Source organism: Melampsora larici-populina (genome assembly GCF_000204055.1).
Source record: "Melampsora larici-populina 98AG31 unplaced genomic scaffold MELLAscaffold_33, whole genome shotgun sequence".
NCBI lineage: Eukaryota > Fungi > Basidiomycota > Pucciniomycetes > Pucciniales > Melampsoraceae > Melampsora > Melampsora laricis-populina.
The window spans coordinates 380,540-396,551 of NW_006768797.1; the positions used below are offsets into that span (position 1 = coordinate 380,540).

The 16,012-nt window shown below is 42.6% G+C and overlaps 3 protein-coding genes across 3 annotated transcripts; 1 reads left to right on the plus strand and 2 right to left on the minus strand.

Annotated features, from left to right (window-relative positions):
- Nucleotides 1-3,507: 3,507 nt before the first annotated feature.
- MELLADRAFT_56822 (uncharacterized protein) lies at nt 3,508-6,111 on the plus strand (the record flags this gene model as incomplete). The annotated part of the gene is made up of 13 exons (XM_007412808.1): nt 3,508-3,716; nt 3,784-3,815; nt 3,922-3,932; nt 4,045-4,215; nt 4,311-4,397; nt 4,454-4,604; nt 4,688-4,799; nt 4,891-5,228; nt 5,315-5,324; nt 5,386-5,514; nt 5,638-5,666; nt 5,785-5,841; nt 5,941-6,111. The coding sequence occupies 13 exons, from the start codon at nt 3,597-3,599 to the stop codon at nt 5,993-5,995; spliced, it is 1,302 nt and encodes a 433-aa protein (XP_007412870.1).
- A 3,701-nt stretch (nt 6,112-9,812) lies between these two features.
- On the minus strand, nt 9,813-10,337 carry MELLADRAFT_37844 (uncharacterized protein; the record flags this gene model as incomplete). Its single annotated transcript, XM_007412916.1, has 1 exon — nt 9,813-10,337. A coding segment is annotated over one exon (525 nt), but the record flags the coding sequence as incomplete, so codon positions are not given.
- A 1,346-nt stretch (nt 10,338-11,683) lies between these two features.
- Nucleotides 11,684-13,495, minus strand: MELLADRAFT_89847 (uncharacterized protein; the record flags this gene model as incomplete). The annotated part of the gene is made up of 2 exons (XM_007412915.1): nt 11,684-12,247; nt 12,329-13,495. 2 exons carry the CDS (start codon nt 13,493-13,495, stop codon nt 11,684-11,686), a joined length of 1,731 nt encoding a protein of 576 aa, XP_007412977.1.
- Nucleotides 13,496-16,012: the final 2,517 nt, after the last annotated feature.

The window sequence follows — 16,012 nt, forward strand, 5'->3', positions numbered from 1 at the left end:
TTTGAGTAGGGCAATGAATCTTCATTACATTCCAAAGTGATTTTTATTGAGTCCAGTCCTTGGTTTTGCATTTGAAATTACCATATCCTCATCCACAAACAATCAAAGTTTTTACTGATTTGTACAATGTGTTTTCCAAACTGGTTTTTGAGGAGATCAAACAATCTTGGAATTTGGATGGGAATAGAGGTGACATGGCCAAGCAATCTACACAGTGATTTGTGCACGTGCTGGCTGGTACATGTTTTTTGTGACTTTTCAATTTTTTTGATCTGACCTTCAAATTCAAAGGTCAAGTTCAAGAATTTGGAAAGTCAAAAATTGATGACTTCACCTTCATGAAAAGTCCATTGTGGATGCTCTCAGTGAGTTCAGAATCTCAAACTCTCATCAAGAAAATCTGTGTTCTACCAAACTCCTTCTGGCCTCACACAGCTTTTCCTTTGAGACTTTCTCAAACACAATTCAATAGCTGCCTTCACACATATCTGGGTGTCAAATGAGCTAAACCTGATGATTCCGTCAACCTAGCATCAAGCACATATCCAAATTTTAAAACTGGACAAGTGAAGGAATCATCATTGGTGAGGAAGTGGAGGCTCCTTTCCTTTCACTGACACCAATATAGTCTGAGGAATGCAAAAATAGATATCTCAATCAAGATGATTTCAGATCATGGGATGTACAGTAGATTTTGAAAGTCTTGAAATCAGCTCGTTCTCAAAATCCACAGATGGTCCGTGCGCCCGGCAGTTAAGTTGTGACAGGTGTCAAACTTACTTGCCGGATCAAAAAAATACTTACAAAAAGATACCATTTTATCACGGAAAACAACCTCAATATGCCTCAATCTCAAAGCTGTTGTAGCTTGTTTGGTTGAGCAACTCGCTGGTGTGTTGTGGGGTTTGCCTCTCGAGTCTCACTGTCAATTGCACAAGTTGAATCCTGGCTTTTGCTATTGTTGGCACTTTTTATAGAAAGTGTTTCCTGTTTTTTCTTGCCTGTTGTCATGATTCATAAAACAAAACAAAGCAAAAAGCAACTTTTGTCGTGGCATCAGATTTTTTGTTCACATTTTTCTATTGACTATGTTGACAAAAATAAGACTTATACAAAAAGTATAGGGCAAGTCAAACACAAGACTTGTTGACACAACATCCAGCACACCTCAATTGTCTACCCCTACGCCATCAACTAATGAGAGGTCTTGGGAGTTCAAAGACTTTGATCTCAGATTTTTGATTTCAAGACGTGTATTTTGTTCAATCGGCCAGGTAAGTTTGACACCTGTCACAACTTCACAACTTAACTGCCGGGCGCACGGACCATCTGTGGATTTTGAGAACAAGCAGATTTCAAGACTTTTGAAATCTACTGTAAAACAACAAACCCTTGCACGCCTCACGCTGTGGAGACATTGCTGATGGTATTATACTCTCAGGAAGCAGAAATGAGAGGGCAAACGGGCAAAAGTGACTCTGCCCGGGCTCGAACCGGGGGCCTCGTGCGATCTATGCTTCATGTGAAGCACGCGCTCTAACCAACTGAGCTACAGGGCCATATTGCGATTTTCGTGGTGAAAATCATACTGATCCACCATCTCTTGATATGATGATAGAAAGGCACAGGATGCATATCAGATACATAGTATCTTTGAGAGAGATAAAGCTGCCTGGATGGTTTCTTTTATAGAATCTATCAACTTCCAATATATTGCACATGTAGGGTTATTATCATACTTTTTGATGAAGAGTAGACTCCTCCTTCAATTAAGTTTATATCCTCATATTGAACACGCGCCAATTCAATTCCATACTTCTTGTTTTGAGAGGACATAAAATAGGCAAATATTATTGTATCCATACCCCTGTATATTCAGATAGTTTCCCTGTACATGTACCATTCTGGCACTTTGGTGTACAATTGTGTACCGTGAAGTTGTTATGATGTGCAAAGGGAGCTGAGGAAAGCTGTAGCATAAGAGAGCCAAAGTTTGGCCTTTCCAGATATTGAATGATTTCACTTGGTTCTTTGTTTGAAAGTAAGTCACTAGAGTATAACTCCTCTGTTTAAAAAAATCACACAGGTTATCACAAATACCATGAAAATGGACCCCTATCAAAGTTTAGAAAGGATCAGATCTAGGCCCTTCCTCTGTTCTACATTTTTTCAGCTTTGTAATAGGACAATGTATTCCGGCCATGTGATTGAATACAAAATGAATCTAAATGTTACACCAAAGGGCTACACAGCCTTTTGTAGCAGATATATCACATATTGCGGGAGCAGTCCACTTCAAGTAGTTTATGTAATGAACAGATTGCTGGAGTGGTATTAGGTCATCTTATGTTATATATCCTATGCATTGTTAATTTTACTGGCACATTGAAATAAACCCAATGGAGTATGTTGGCAATCCAGCAGACACATTTGAGAACTTTGTTGTTCCTTCAATATCCAACTGATTGTTTGGTAAGGACAAACTTCTTCATCCTATGGGAAATTGTCTCCACTGGCACCTGCCTTGGAGGCATAGTGGAAGAAAGAAATGTATATGTATTTATCTTCAAGTCATTGGAAATTGGTCTGTTATCACTGCCAAATGTTTGCAATTCCCCAAGAATTTAATTTTGATTTGATAAGCAGTTCAAGTCCAAGGTAGATTCAGCTTTGGTTTACTGGATGGGTTGATGTTGTCCCTGAAAATAATCTCAGACTGGAGCCAAGAAACAAGTAATCCTCCACAGAGGTAGAGCACAAATCAATAACAGATGTCAGAGGATGAATGGATCAGCTCTTCATCTTTCAAGTATACAGAATTTTAGAACCATGTCTGTTGGCCCTAACACAGACAATTTCCCTGGTGTAGCATGCTTGGCTTCTGGCCTTGCAGCCTTGGCTTGGACATGAAGATACCAGAGAAAGAAAATCCATCAGTTCAAAATCTTCCCCAAGCTTTCAGATTCACTCATGAACAATATCACTAACCTTCAACAAGTTGGTTACAGCCTCACTTTTGCTGAAAAGGGAGCCATCCTTGTTGTATGTCCAAGACATCCCACAGCCTCCTAGTGTATGTACTATATAGGCTTTGAAGGTTTGGCAGGTCTTTGTGCACTGTGATTCACGAGACAAACAGATAAACTGTAGTGATCTGGCTTCCATATATGGAATGCTACAAATGCACAATGCTTAGATTTCAGACTCTGAAGATATGCCCAAGCTTTAAGATGTGTTATATAACAGAGGATTTTCAACCAAGACACAAATAATTACGAATTGCCTTCATAAGAAGAAAGATAGAAAAGTGTGTACTAAGACATACATATTTGATTGATGATTGATAGCCCCAATGACATCATTCAAAGGCACCACAATCTAATAAGCGTGACCGTTAGTAATTTGATTTATGAGCCCAGTTTAACCCCGCTCTGCTGTTGAACAGAGGCACGGGACCAGGGCCGACTCATAAGTCATGTCGAATATAAAATTCGATCGCAAGGGGGCCTCGCCCTCACCACATGCCTCTTCGGCCACCTCAAAGGCTTTTTCTCAAACATCACATTACTCGATCTCATCGTTCTTTCTCAATCGCAATGTCTGACTTGAATAAGCATCCCGGAGGAATCGCTGCTTCCGAAAAGGTTCAACCTGAACTAGACAAAGGCTTAGACTGTTGGAGTGTCTTCTCGCCTGCTTCAGGATACATGCCAAAGGTTGGCTTGCCCACAAGCTTGTCCTTATCCTTGATGCAAGCACTGATCGATTTCGTACCTCTCAAAGGACTCCTTGAACTTAGGTCAAGGTTTCATGAAGTGCGTATCATATCGCTCTATCGTAGTCATAGCTAGTCAGAGGCCTACTTGATGCAATGTACGTGCGATGCGCTAACCGCAATTCACCCTTGGTCTTCTGATCTAGTTGGGCTCCACGTTTGTGACCAAGTCTTCTCGCCTCCCTCGTAGTGGGCATATCAGGAAAGCGTAGACAACACAGTTAATTCCAGATCGATTCCCCATTCCCTATGCACATGGGCTATGATAGCTGCTTATATCAAGACAGCAGCTACAGATGCACTTGAGGATATATCTGCAAACCACTATAGTCTTCCGAAAGGACGTATTCGATTGCGCAAGGCAGTGGCTGAGCACCTGTCTGATAGCTTCAATTTGGGCAGGGCCTTAGATGCGGAGACTGAAGTGTTGATCAGTGCAGGTGGGCGTTCGATCAATCCTTGAAGTGAAGTTATGGATGTTAACTTTTGATGCAATGGGTCACTGATTCGTGCGGACGACTTGCCTTGAATTCAGGCGCCAATATGGGCATCTTTGCCAGCTTGCTCGCATTTGTCTCTCAAGGCGATGAGGTCATTCTCATGGAGCCTTTCTTCGATCAGTGTATGTTACTTGGTGTTATAATTGAAGAATGTCCTGATTTGACTTTTGGTTGTCAGATATCCGTAACATCACATTCACCGGGGGTAAGCCTGTTTACGTACCTATACGCCCCCCGACTGAAGCAAGTGAAAAGAACGTAAACAGTAAGACCTGGAGATTGAATGTTGACGAGCTCCGGGCCGCTATCACCCCCAAGTCCAAAGTCATGTACGTGTCTCCCATTTTTGCTTAAACTGAGCCTGAATTGTTGAGGCAAGCGGACTTACGGTCCCGTTTTGTATTCTTGATAGTATTCTTAATACACCCCACAATCCAGTGGGCAAGGTCTTCTCTGCGGACGAATTGAAAGCGATTGGAGATCTTGCTGAAGAGCATAATCTTTTGATCATCGCAGACGAGGTGGTGCGTATGACGAAGATCACCTTCGATCGATCCGCTTTTGATCTCATTCGTATCTCTAAGTCTTTTCACTTCGGGCCTCGTATTGTTGCAGTACGACTGCCTCACCTTCGATCAACCACACGTCCGTATAGCATCCCTTTCCAAGGCTCTATGGGATCGCACCATCACTGTCGGTTCGGCTGGAAAATCGTTTTCAGCAACTGGATGGCGTGTTGGGTGGTGCATTGGACCTAAAGCTTTGCTTACACCCATATTAGCTGTCTTGACAAGGACGGTGTTCTGCTCCGTAAGCCCTTTACAAGAAGCCATCGCCGCGGGTTTTGAACAAGCCAAAGAAAAGGAATTCTTCGAGATTCAACGGCGCGAGTATCAAGAGCGAAGAGATCTTATGATGTCCTATCTTGACAAACTCGGATTGCCTTATACAGAGTTGAGCTTTTTTGCTGCCTCATGGCATCACTCGAGGCTCTACTTACACGACTTTATCTTCCTTTCAAATTCCTGGGATAAATCAGACCAGATGGAGTAAGTTAAGCGCTTTCTGGCCACAATGATTCTTGTCTTGCTTACAAAGATTGGTTTTTAGTCGTATTTCATATTGGTAGAAAACTCGAAGATCCAAATTCCGGCTGATTTCGAAATCATCGACATTGTCAAGAGTAGACCTCGCGATTGGCATGTGTCTTGGTTCATTGCCAAAGTCGCTGGTGTTGTGGTGCGACTGACTCTCAGATCTCTCAATCTGTCTCTTCTTTTGTGATGATGATAACTGACGGCTTTCGCGGTGACTTCTTGGTTCATGCACCCAACTCACAATGATGCGCATTGATCGAATCAGTGCATACCACCCTCTGACTTTTACTCTGCGTGTGTCTCCATGTCTCTTCCCAACTCCATCGTACCAAAAGTGCTGAGGTTGACAGATGGCTGATCATCAATTAATTTGGGGTCTCGCTGTGGCTGATTCTATTATGCCTTATTTTAGGGATCATGTCTCCATCGCGGAGAATTTCACCAGAATAGCTTTCTGCAAAGATTTAGAGTTGAGTGAATTTGTAATTGTTCATTCGTCTTCAACTGTACGCATGGGGTATTTACTCATGCACTTTATATGCGTTGCTGGCAATCACGATGTAATCAGTACTCTGAGAGAGGCTGGCGAGCGTCTTCAAAAACTCAAGCCATATCTGAAGTGAACCCATTTGTGCAGTGCAGGAGTGTTTATGATGTTACTACATTTCTCGAAGGAATTATGTCATGTTTGAAGAGCAGTTGTTCGAGAGCCAAAACACGCATGTTTTTGTAACTCTTGACATTTGGCCTGCTGAGTGCATTGGTGAGAGATGTCAAGTTGAATTACCTGATGATTTGGTACACTACATGGTCCTAAAATACAAATGGCAGCAGAGCCTTTAAGCATGTGTAGAACCATACGCTATGCACCAATTTCCATTGTTTGAGGTATCTTGCTGTATGGAAGGCCCAGAAAGACCATCTCGTGAGGAATGAATCTTTCTAAGAAGAACTGTCAAACAGAAATGCTTTATTAACCTCTCCATATCACTGACCTTCCAAAAAATGAGGAGTGTTTTTATCCACTGTTTGCTGCATGTGAAAGATGTGTTTTGATCACTCTTGTTTTGTATCATTTGATCTGAGTGCTGGTCATCTTAGGATGGGTTAGTCAACTTTGGGTGAATCAAGTTTTTGATTGTGAAGTGCTCAATTCACCATGTGGGAACCAAGCTGCCATAGTACAAAAGCAAATTTTGGTATGATATTGAGCAACAATCTATGTACTTAATTACTTTATTACAAGGTCATACTATTCTGATGGAAAGTTGTGGGAGTTGGTGTAATTGAAAGAGAAAGAGACAGAAAATATTACTTATATTACATTTTTACAATTCAATTGCATTGCACAGCATTAGTTTGTGAAGTCTTGGGGTCTACCCAAAAAGTGATGGAGAAAGTACTGATGAAGCTATTGATTCAAAACATAATACTGATATGTCAACTTAACCCTATGATGAACCAGTTGAGACATCACCTGGATTATCTACATATGACCGTGGTGTTGGCTATATTGATGAGTCGGGGCTCATGGTTCTTGGTGTGTTCATACTTTGAGAGGAAAGATCTAGTAAATTATCCAGAGGTGATCTTTTACTTTTACTTTGGGTATTGTTGTTTGAAGTATCACTTTTATCAGATAGCTTCTGAAGAGTAGACATTCTATACACATCAGTAATGTTTTCTTTGGATGAAGAATTCATTTGAAGCCCTCCATCTGTGGCTTTTACAGGTGGTGCTTCTTGAAGTACAGTACTTCCATTATTATTGTTGGGTGTTATTGATTCATTTCCTGAAACTGTCACATTTTTTGCAGCCAAGGATTGGTTTGCCAGTATATTAGGGTCCTTATTTTGTGTATTGTTTGTTGAAGCATTTCCTGTGTCTTTTGTTGGGATTGATTTTTTCTCAACTTTTGAAGACTTTTTTGTTTTATTTTATTTCTGTTGCTTCTTTGTTTTCTCTGTTTTCTTTGGTTCATCTGTTTTCTTTGGTCCCTTTTTTTTCTTTGGTTCATTTGTTTTCTTTGGTTGCTTTTGTTTCTTTGGTTCCTTTGTTTTCTTTGGTTCCTTTGTTTTCTTGCAGTTGGTACCGTCAGAGGTTGATGTACCATTCTGACCTACATCTGGGGATGTAATATTTCCAGAAGCTGGTAATTTTATAGATTTATCTGAAGAATTTCCTAGGTCTTTTGGTGATGTTGAGTTCTTCTCATCTTTTGATGGCTTCTTGCAGCCTGTGGAGTCGGATGATGACAAACAGTCTTGACTGCCAGCTGGAGATGTGCTGTTCTCCAGAGGTGTTGCAGTTATAGGTGTTGGTGTATCAGTTACTGGAGGACTTCCTAGGTCTTTTGATGATGTTAAGTTCTTATCATCTTTTGATGGCTTCTTGCAGTCTGCACAGTCTGATGATAGTGAACTATTTTGACCTCCAGCTGGAGATGTGCTGTTCTCCAGAGGTGTTGCAGTTATAGGTGTTGGTGTATCAGTTACTGGACGACTTCCTAGGTTTTTTGATGACGTCAAGTTCTTCTCATCTTTTGATGGCTTCTTGCAGTCTGCACAGTCTGATGATAGTGAACTATCTTGACCTCCAGCTGGAGATGTGCTGTTCTCCAGAGGTGTTGCAGTTATAGGTGTTGGTGTATCAGTTACTGGAGGACTTCCTAGGTCTTTTGATGATGTCAAGTTCTTCTCATCTTTTGATGGCTTCTTGCAGTCTGCACAGTCTGATGATAGTGAACTATTTTGACCTCCAGCTGGAGATGTGCTGTTCTCCAGAGGTGTTGTAGTTATAGGTGTTGGTGTATCAGTTACTGGAGGACTTCCTAGGTCTTTTGATGAGGTTGAGTTCTTCTTGTCTTTTGATGGCTTCTTGCAGTCTGCACAGTCTGATGATAGTGAACTATTTTGACCTCCAGCTGGAGATGTGCTGTTCTCCAGAGGTGTTGCAGTTATAGGTGTTGGTGTATCAGTTACTGGAGGACTTCCTAGGTCTTTTGATGAGGTTGAGTTCTTCTCGTCTTTTGATGGCTTTTTGCAGTCTGCACAGTCTGATGATAATGAACTATTTTGACCTCCAGCTGGAGATGTATTACCTAAAGAAGTTGAAGAATTTGTTGATGATTTGTTGGTATCTGTAGGTTCTTTTGGAATTGGTGTTGCATTGTCTACTGGAGGCTTTGGTTCTTCCTTTTGGGAATCACTAATGTTTTTTCCAACTGGAGTAGGTACTTCACTTTCACTTGATGGTTGCTTCCCCTCTGAATCACAAGGCTTAGAAGATTGACATGAACTTTGACAGGTTGAACAAGCTGAATCATTGGCCTGACCGTTTTTGCTTCCAGAACAACCGCCTTCATCTTTTTTGATAGATTTCACTACTGGACCACTTATTTTGCCTAATTTCCCTTCCCCCATTCCCCCACTGACACCCAACTCAAAACTTATACCTTCTAGAAACTTTCCAGATGTTTTGATTTCTTCATTGGAAGTTTTCCCTCCATCTGATCCACCACTTTTGGTGATCTTTGCACAAAGGCCAAGTTTAAGCTCGATCCCCAATCCCGAAGTCTTGAGACTGTCATCTTTCTTTTGACTTCCTCCAGATTTTGGGAGAAGAGCGGCACATATTTTTTGAAGCTAAAAATTCATATTCCAGATGTACAAAAATGATGTAACATGTTCAGGAGACAAGAAACCAGATCACTCAAGAAGAAATTATACTGACTGTTTTTTCCGTATCTGGAGACATCTTTGTCACTGTGTCCAAGGATTGCGACCTATCCTGTGTGCATAGCATCATTAAGATACAAGGCACTATCCCTTGACATTGCTCAGACCCTGGTGGTGTAGTAGCCAAAGGTTCAGACTTTGTAGGATGTTCTGTTCCGTCTGTTTTGGTACCTGAATCTCCACCTGATGTTATTGCTGTGGGATTTGGCAGCTTAGAATCACCTGGCAATGTTTTTGGGGGGGCTTGAGGCTGAACATCACCTGAAGAGATTGCTGGCAGATTTCCTGCCGGTATTTTTACCGAGGAGCCAGTCGGAGATGAGCCAAGCTGTGTCACCTCAGAGCTAATCGCTGGAGAGCTTTGATCCTGAGAGTTTCTTGCAGAGATTGGTGGGGAAACTCCTGATTTTGATGAGGTAACTGATGCAGCTGGGAGATCGTTAGCCTGTGAGCTACCAGAAGAGGTTTTTGGGGGGCCGTCAGGCTTGGAATCGCTCGAAGATATTGGTGGGGGAACCTCAGATTTTGGCGAGGCAATTGATGGAGGGTTTATGGTGTGATTATCTCCAGAGGTGACCAGTGGAAGGCTTTCGGGCTTGAGATCGCCTGAAGATATCGGTGGTGGAACCTCAGAACCCGGCGAGGTGATTGACGGAGGTATCTTGGGCTTTTCATCAATGATTGGTAATGGAGTGATAGGCTTGGAATCGCCTGAGGAAATCGGTGGAGGAAGACTTGCTTGCGGTGAGGTTATGGACGGAGGAACCTTGGGCTTTTCATCAATGATTGGTAATGGAGTGATAGGCTTGGAATCGCCTGAGGAAATCGGTGGAGGAAGACTTGCTTGCGGTGAGGTTATGGACGGAGGAACCTTGGGCTTTTCATCAATGATTGGTAATGGAGTGATAGGCTTGGAATCGCCTGAGGAAATCGGTGGAGGAAGACTTGCTTGCGGTGAGGTTATGGACGGAGGAACCTTGGGCTTTTCATCACCGGATGTGATTGGTGGTGGACTGATGGGCTTGGAATCGCCTGAAGAGATCGGGGGTGGGACATCAGATGATGGAGATGTGATTGATGGGGGTGCTTGGGGCTTCTGTTCACCGGAGCTGACTGGTGGAGGAGTGTCAGGCTGAAAACCACCTGAAGCAATTTTCGGAGTACTCGTAGTTGAAGGTAGACCAGAAGGGTTCGTTGAACACCGACACGGGCCCGAAGAGCCAGACATATTGGATGATGAGGAATTTTGCTTTGCTCTCTTTGTGAGTCTGAACTTCGATTCAGACGAGGGTGCAGACTGTGTGATTGTCGAGTGTAGTTTTCCTTGTCTTCTCTCTAAACCGATCTGCTGACTAGGTTCATCGAATCCAAGCTTTGAGTGTAGAGACCGCGAACTACCAGATGCATGCGCCAGAATATGAGGAATCGAAATCATGCTGATCAGCAAGGTGGTGAGCTGTGTCCGACCATTTGAGTTGCTTGAGGCATTCCGGCGGCCAGGGACTAAGGCACCGAATATAAACATTTTAACTAAATAAATTTTGCAGAGTCGAAGACGAGGTTATTGACAGTTTGAATCTTTGTGCTTCCCTGAATTGACGCAGATCGATTCAGTTAGCAGTCTGATAGGTGATAATTTGTTTGTACATATATTTTTCAATCAAGTGCTTGAAGCGAGCTTGCAAAGTAGCCAGGTCTGTGGTGCACACCGATCCAAGTCGATGAAAGTGAAGAGTCTGTGAAAGTATGTCAGTGACCTCAGTGTATACAGCAAAGGAAAGGTCGAGGTTTGAAAAAGAGGTTGTGTTGAGGTATGTTGACTCAATCGCAAGAATATTTGCTCTGCGCACTTGAGGATACAGAGAAAGTGCTGGTTTGCTCTTTGATCTCTTGAGTATCTTTCTCACAGAACCAAAAGTCATCTTACTAGCCAACCCGATGTTACATCGACAATTCGTCAACAAGGAGTGAATATCGCCCTCCGGCTTCCTACAACTCGGTTCATGGTAATCGAGCTGCAACCATCCTGCGATGAAACTCTTCTCTGAATTATTTAGATGATGACCATGTCGTTTCAACGGGACTCTCTAATGGGCATCGAAGCAGGTTGACTACGGCATGGATGACTCAAACAGTGATGCTCTGGCAGACGGCTCATGACGGTCAAGAAGACGTGGCCTCGTGATCAGTTACCACAACTTTTGGTTGTAGAATCAGGTTCACGCAGTAGTTGCTCCACTTATCGAGCGTTTGGAGCAAATAAAGACTACGAGATCGTAAGGGATAGATCATCTGTTGAAGATAGAAAGCTCACGACCCAAGTAAGGCCCTCAGGTAAAAAGCTCCAAGAGATCAATTCTTCTGTTCAGGAAGACCTTACGAGGGGAATATTTCGACACAATCAGGCAAGTTGATGACATAGGCATCTAGTACAAAAGTCTAGCAAACAGGAAAATCGTCACAAAACAAAGACAAAACAAGATACGCATTTCGCTCCACCCGCTAATATTATGATGCCACTGAAGCAAAATCTATAGATGGAAATCAACTTAACCTGATATCAAGACGCAGAAATCAAAGCTCCCAAATCCTAGCGGTAGACACATTGACTCTATTCCAAGGTTCATTACGTATAAAGGCCTGATAAAAGAGAAGCCAGATCCAATAAACATGACCCATGATCCACCAAGTGAACAGATCATCCGGATGGTATTCTGGGTCCCACAGAGGATCCAACTGAGTGGCTGTAGAGTAGCCGTTGGTCAAAAGTTTGTTCGGTACTGAGGAAATTTTAGATCTCCCAAGGTTCCCGAGGTAAGTAGGTTGCCACATGACCGAGCGAAACAAGAACCATGGCGTTTCTTCGGGCTTGGGGCTAAAAGTGATGGGATCGAAACGATCGTCATGGCAAGATTTGAAGTAATCCTCGCTGAGATATGGATGTAAGAATCCAAGCCAACGTTGTAACAGGGGTGGAAAAGTGTTGAAGATTGATAGTGGAAGAGAATGAGCCATCCAGAGGTGAGCTGGCTCGTTAAGAGATGGTCGTACGATCTCCTCAGAGTGTTTGTCGCAGAGATAAGACTCCGCTAGCGCATTGGCTACTGAGCGGAACAAAGTGACAGCCGTATGGACACGCTAACAATCATCAATCATAAAGAATACAACTGTGAGCAAGCTGAGCTATGAGATGGCATTACTAAGATCACTACAACTTACTGGATTACATTCAATGGGGTATAACCTTCCTTCACTTTCCTCATAGATAAAGTCAATACTAAAGTGTCCATCGTATCGAAAATTGCACTGTTTCAATCTAGTCAAAAATGTTGTGGTCCATTTTTCTGCCAAAATAGAAACCTTATCATGATTGGGTAGTCTACGAACATCCTCGTACCGCATTACCATATCACTCCCTTTACAACAAACAAAACTTCTGATCTTATTATCATAAACGGATGCCTGAGTACAATATTCTGGGCCTTTGATAAAACGTTGTAAGATATATAAGGCTTTAGGTCGACCATTGGTATCGAGTTCACACGAGTCACCCGTCTTGGTTTGGAATTTGTGTAATAAGTACCTCTTCGTTTCCTCCTCCGTTTGTCGTGGTAGCAAGGTAAGATCTGTACGTTCGGACGCATGGGCAAATTGAATGGGTTTAAGGATATATACCCATGACTGGCTCAGAGACCCCACTGGGTATATCGACGGAGGATCAGGATACAGAAATGACATGGCCTCATTGACCGACGTGAGTGGTTGTGAGCAATGAGGGACGTCCATACGATATTCGGCACAAAGGGGCATAAACCTGTCTTTTTCGTGAAGTTCCTCTGCTACTTCTTTCAATGGCGTCCAACAAAAGCAATTTACACCCGGTAAGTTACGAACCTCCTCCGCAATCTCACAATCGATAATCGTACTGAAAGCGAAAGAACAAGGGATCCAATGATCTACGCGCTCAGATCGAATAAGGTCTAGTATAAATCGCTTGTACTCCTCTGGACTTTTGACAATCGAAGGCGAGAAATAGTGGCGAGTCACGGACGTAGAGAATCGGGACGGAGAAGTGATGGACCAGTTCTTCGAATCTGCTAGTATGACTCGATGCTGAGGGTTCAAACGGCGAAAAGCCTTTGCCAGTGATAATGCCTTCATACCTCGAGACCCGGTGATTAAGATGGTCCTTTGATCTTCCAGCTTGTCGTCTTTGAAGATCTGTCTTTTCACAAATTTACGATAGGTGTCAATCGAATAGAGCCCATTGAAATAGAGATAATGATGAAGGGTGAAAGCAAAGGTAAAGGGGGCGGTAAGAAGGGATAAGACTACGAGTAGCAGTGCTATGAGTCGACATTGGCCAAGGGTTGGAGCGGAATTCATGTTGCCTTCAAAACAAATAAAATTCTTGATGATGAAGGCGATGGACAATTGGTATCACAAGAAGTAAACAGACAATCAGAACAGAGACCCTCGGCCAGTCTTTTCTACATCCCTGAAGGGCTTTACTTTTGAGAGTCACTTACAGCCGCACCCGATCGGCTTTACCCTCAGTGGTGATATCTCGGAGTTCCTCAGTCTGGACTTACAAGGCGACTTAGAAACGGATATAAGATGGAATATCAAACTCATCAAGCATGAAAAGCGTACATCGAGTGAAGGTCTTGGAATGACAAGATTTTATGTGTAGGGGATCAGAAACTTGGTGTCAATCTTGATATCAGTGACTAAGCCAATCGGATTCCACATCTCACTCTCAAGATTGAGTGTGTAACCTTCAGGAAAGTTGAAGAAAACACACTGGGATAGTTCAAAGTTGCCACCATGATACAATGCAAGGTGAACTTGTTTTTTTCGTAATTAACTATTCTAGTCTAGTTAAATTTGTATATTTTAGACTAGACTAATACTTTTTCTCGTTGCGCTAAACCCCTAACATCATTTCTAACCAACTTACCATATAACTAACAACAGACCGGATAAGATGGCTTGGTATTGGAACACAAGATGGCTTGGTATAGATGGATAATGAAATAAGGAACAAATGGACTTTTGTAGCGTGAATGATTGTGTGACTATTGTAGGCCCTGCAAGACTTTTGTGCTGTATAAATAGTGTCTTCTGTAGCCTTGTATTTGTTTTCTTCACTCACTCATATTTCGCTATTTTTCTCAATTCGTCCATCACCTTCTTATTCTTCCATCAAATTCCACATCTCCAGGTGTGTCCTCAGCTTTGTTGTTGATTTAAATCCAACATAAGCATATACTTATCACCAGCGCTTTAGACCTTTTTGGTTTTTGCCACTTTTTCTCCTACCAGATCTAGGAGCATACGAAACATTATCAGTACTTTACTCTATGTCAACTGAGGAGACCTTACCAACCGACGCACCACCAAAAACCACACGAACTTACGCATCCACCACTGCCATGAATCCGGCTCTCACCACTGCGATGACCGCGCTAGCCGCGGCGCCTGCTGCGATTCGAATGCAGTTAACTTATAAAAACTACAACGTATGGACTACTTGGATGGAAAGTGAGATGGACAACTTAAACATCTTTAGTGTTGCTGATGGTTCTTACGTTCTCAGTGAAAACTCGCCAGCTGATGAACTCGTCACATATTCAAAACTTGAACACAAAGCTTATAATTTTATTGTCAGACACTTGGATGAGAATAATCTCGCTTTGGCTACTCAATTTTCAAGCAAGGCGGGTACTGCAAAGACTGGCGCAGGACTCTGGAAACATCTCAAGGATAAATATATGGCTAATAACGTATTTCATCAAACTCATGTTTTACATACTTTTCTTCATATCAAGTATCAAACATCAATCCAATTTTGCAGTGAAGTTCGAACTTCACTTGCTACCCTTTCTCGCATTGGTCTGGACATCCCGGAACGAGTTCTTATTGTCTTAATTCTTGCACGCCTTCCCCGATCAATGGAGTCTTTTATTTGAGTAGTTTCCCATTCTATGACCTCGAAGACTGAAGTCAACTTTATCTTAAATCGTCTCGAGCAAGACGCTCATCAGCAAGCTACTATGGACGACACTTCCACTTCAACTGCGTTGATCTCAACCGGAAACAAGAATCCTGGTCACATGTGTACTCACTGCAAACGCCCCGGTCACTTGGAACCGAGATGTTGGATTGCTCATCCTGAGCTTAAGCTTACTTACTCTCGTGCTCGCAAGAATAATGCGTCTGTCGCTGCCTCGGACACTACTCCAGCTCCTGCGGCCGTTCCTACTGCCTTATACGCTGGAATGGACCTTGACGACCCCTTGTTAGCTCCATCTTTTTCATCTTCAACAAATGCTCTGAACGTCGCACTTACTCCAACTTCAACCCTTCTCGATTCAGGGTGTTCTGATGTGATGTACACTAGTAGGGATTCATTTTCAAGTTATTCCGAAATCATCTCAAATGTTAACATTGGAGAAGTGGGGAGAACTGTTCAGGCAATTGGCCAAGGAGTTGTTGCTGTTACTGGTGTTGGTGGTGTTATAATCTTTCAAAACGCTCTTCATGTTCCCGCTCTTCCATACAACCTTATCCCTCTGTCTCTTCTTTGGCAGAAAGGATCTCAAGTATTCTACCGCGGTGATTCTACTTTTTCTGTTACTCGTGATGATCGAGTTGTTTTCGATGGTGTTGTTAAAGATCGACTTTTATTTCCCAATCTTACTATTTCTCGTCTCCCTGTCAATAAAAATCATGCCTTTTCTTTTAACCTTTGGCATGATCGGCTTGGTCATATCAATCACAATTATTTGCTTTCTACTGCGTCACACACTGAGGGTGTTGAGAATGTATCTGGTAAGGAGTTCTGCGACTCGTGCGCTATAAGTCGATCTACCCGTCTTCCTTTTTCCGGTAAAATACCCC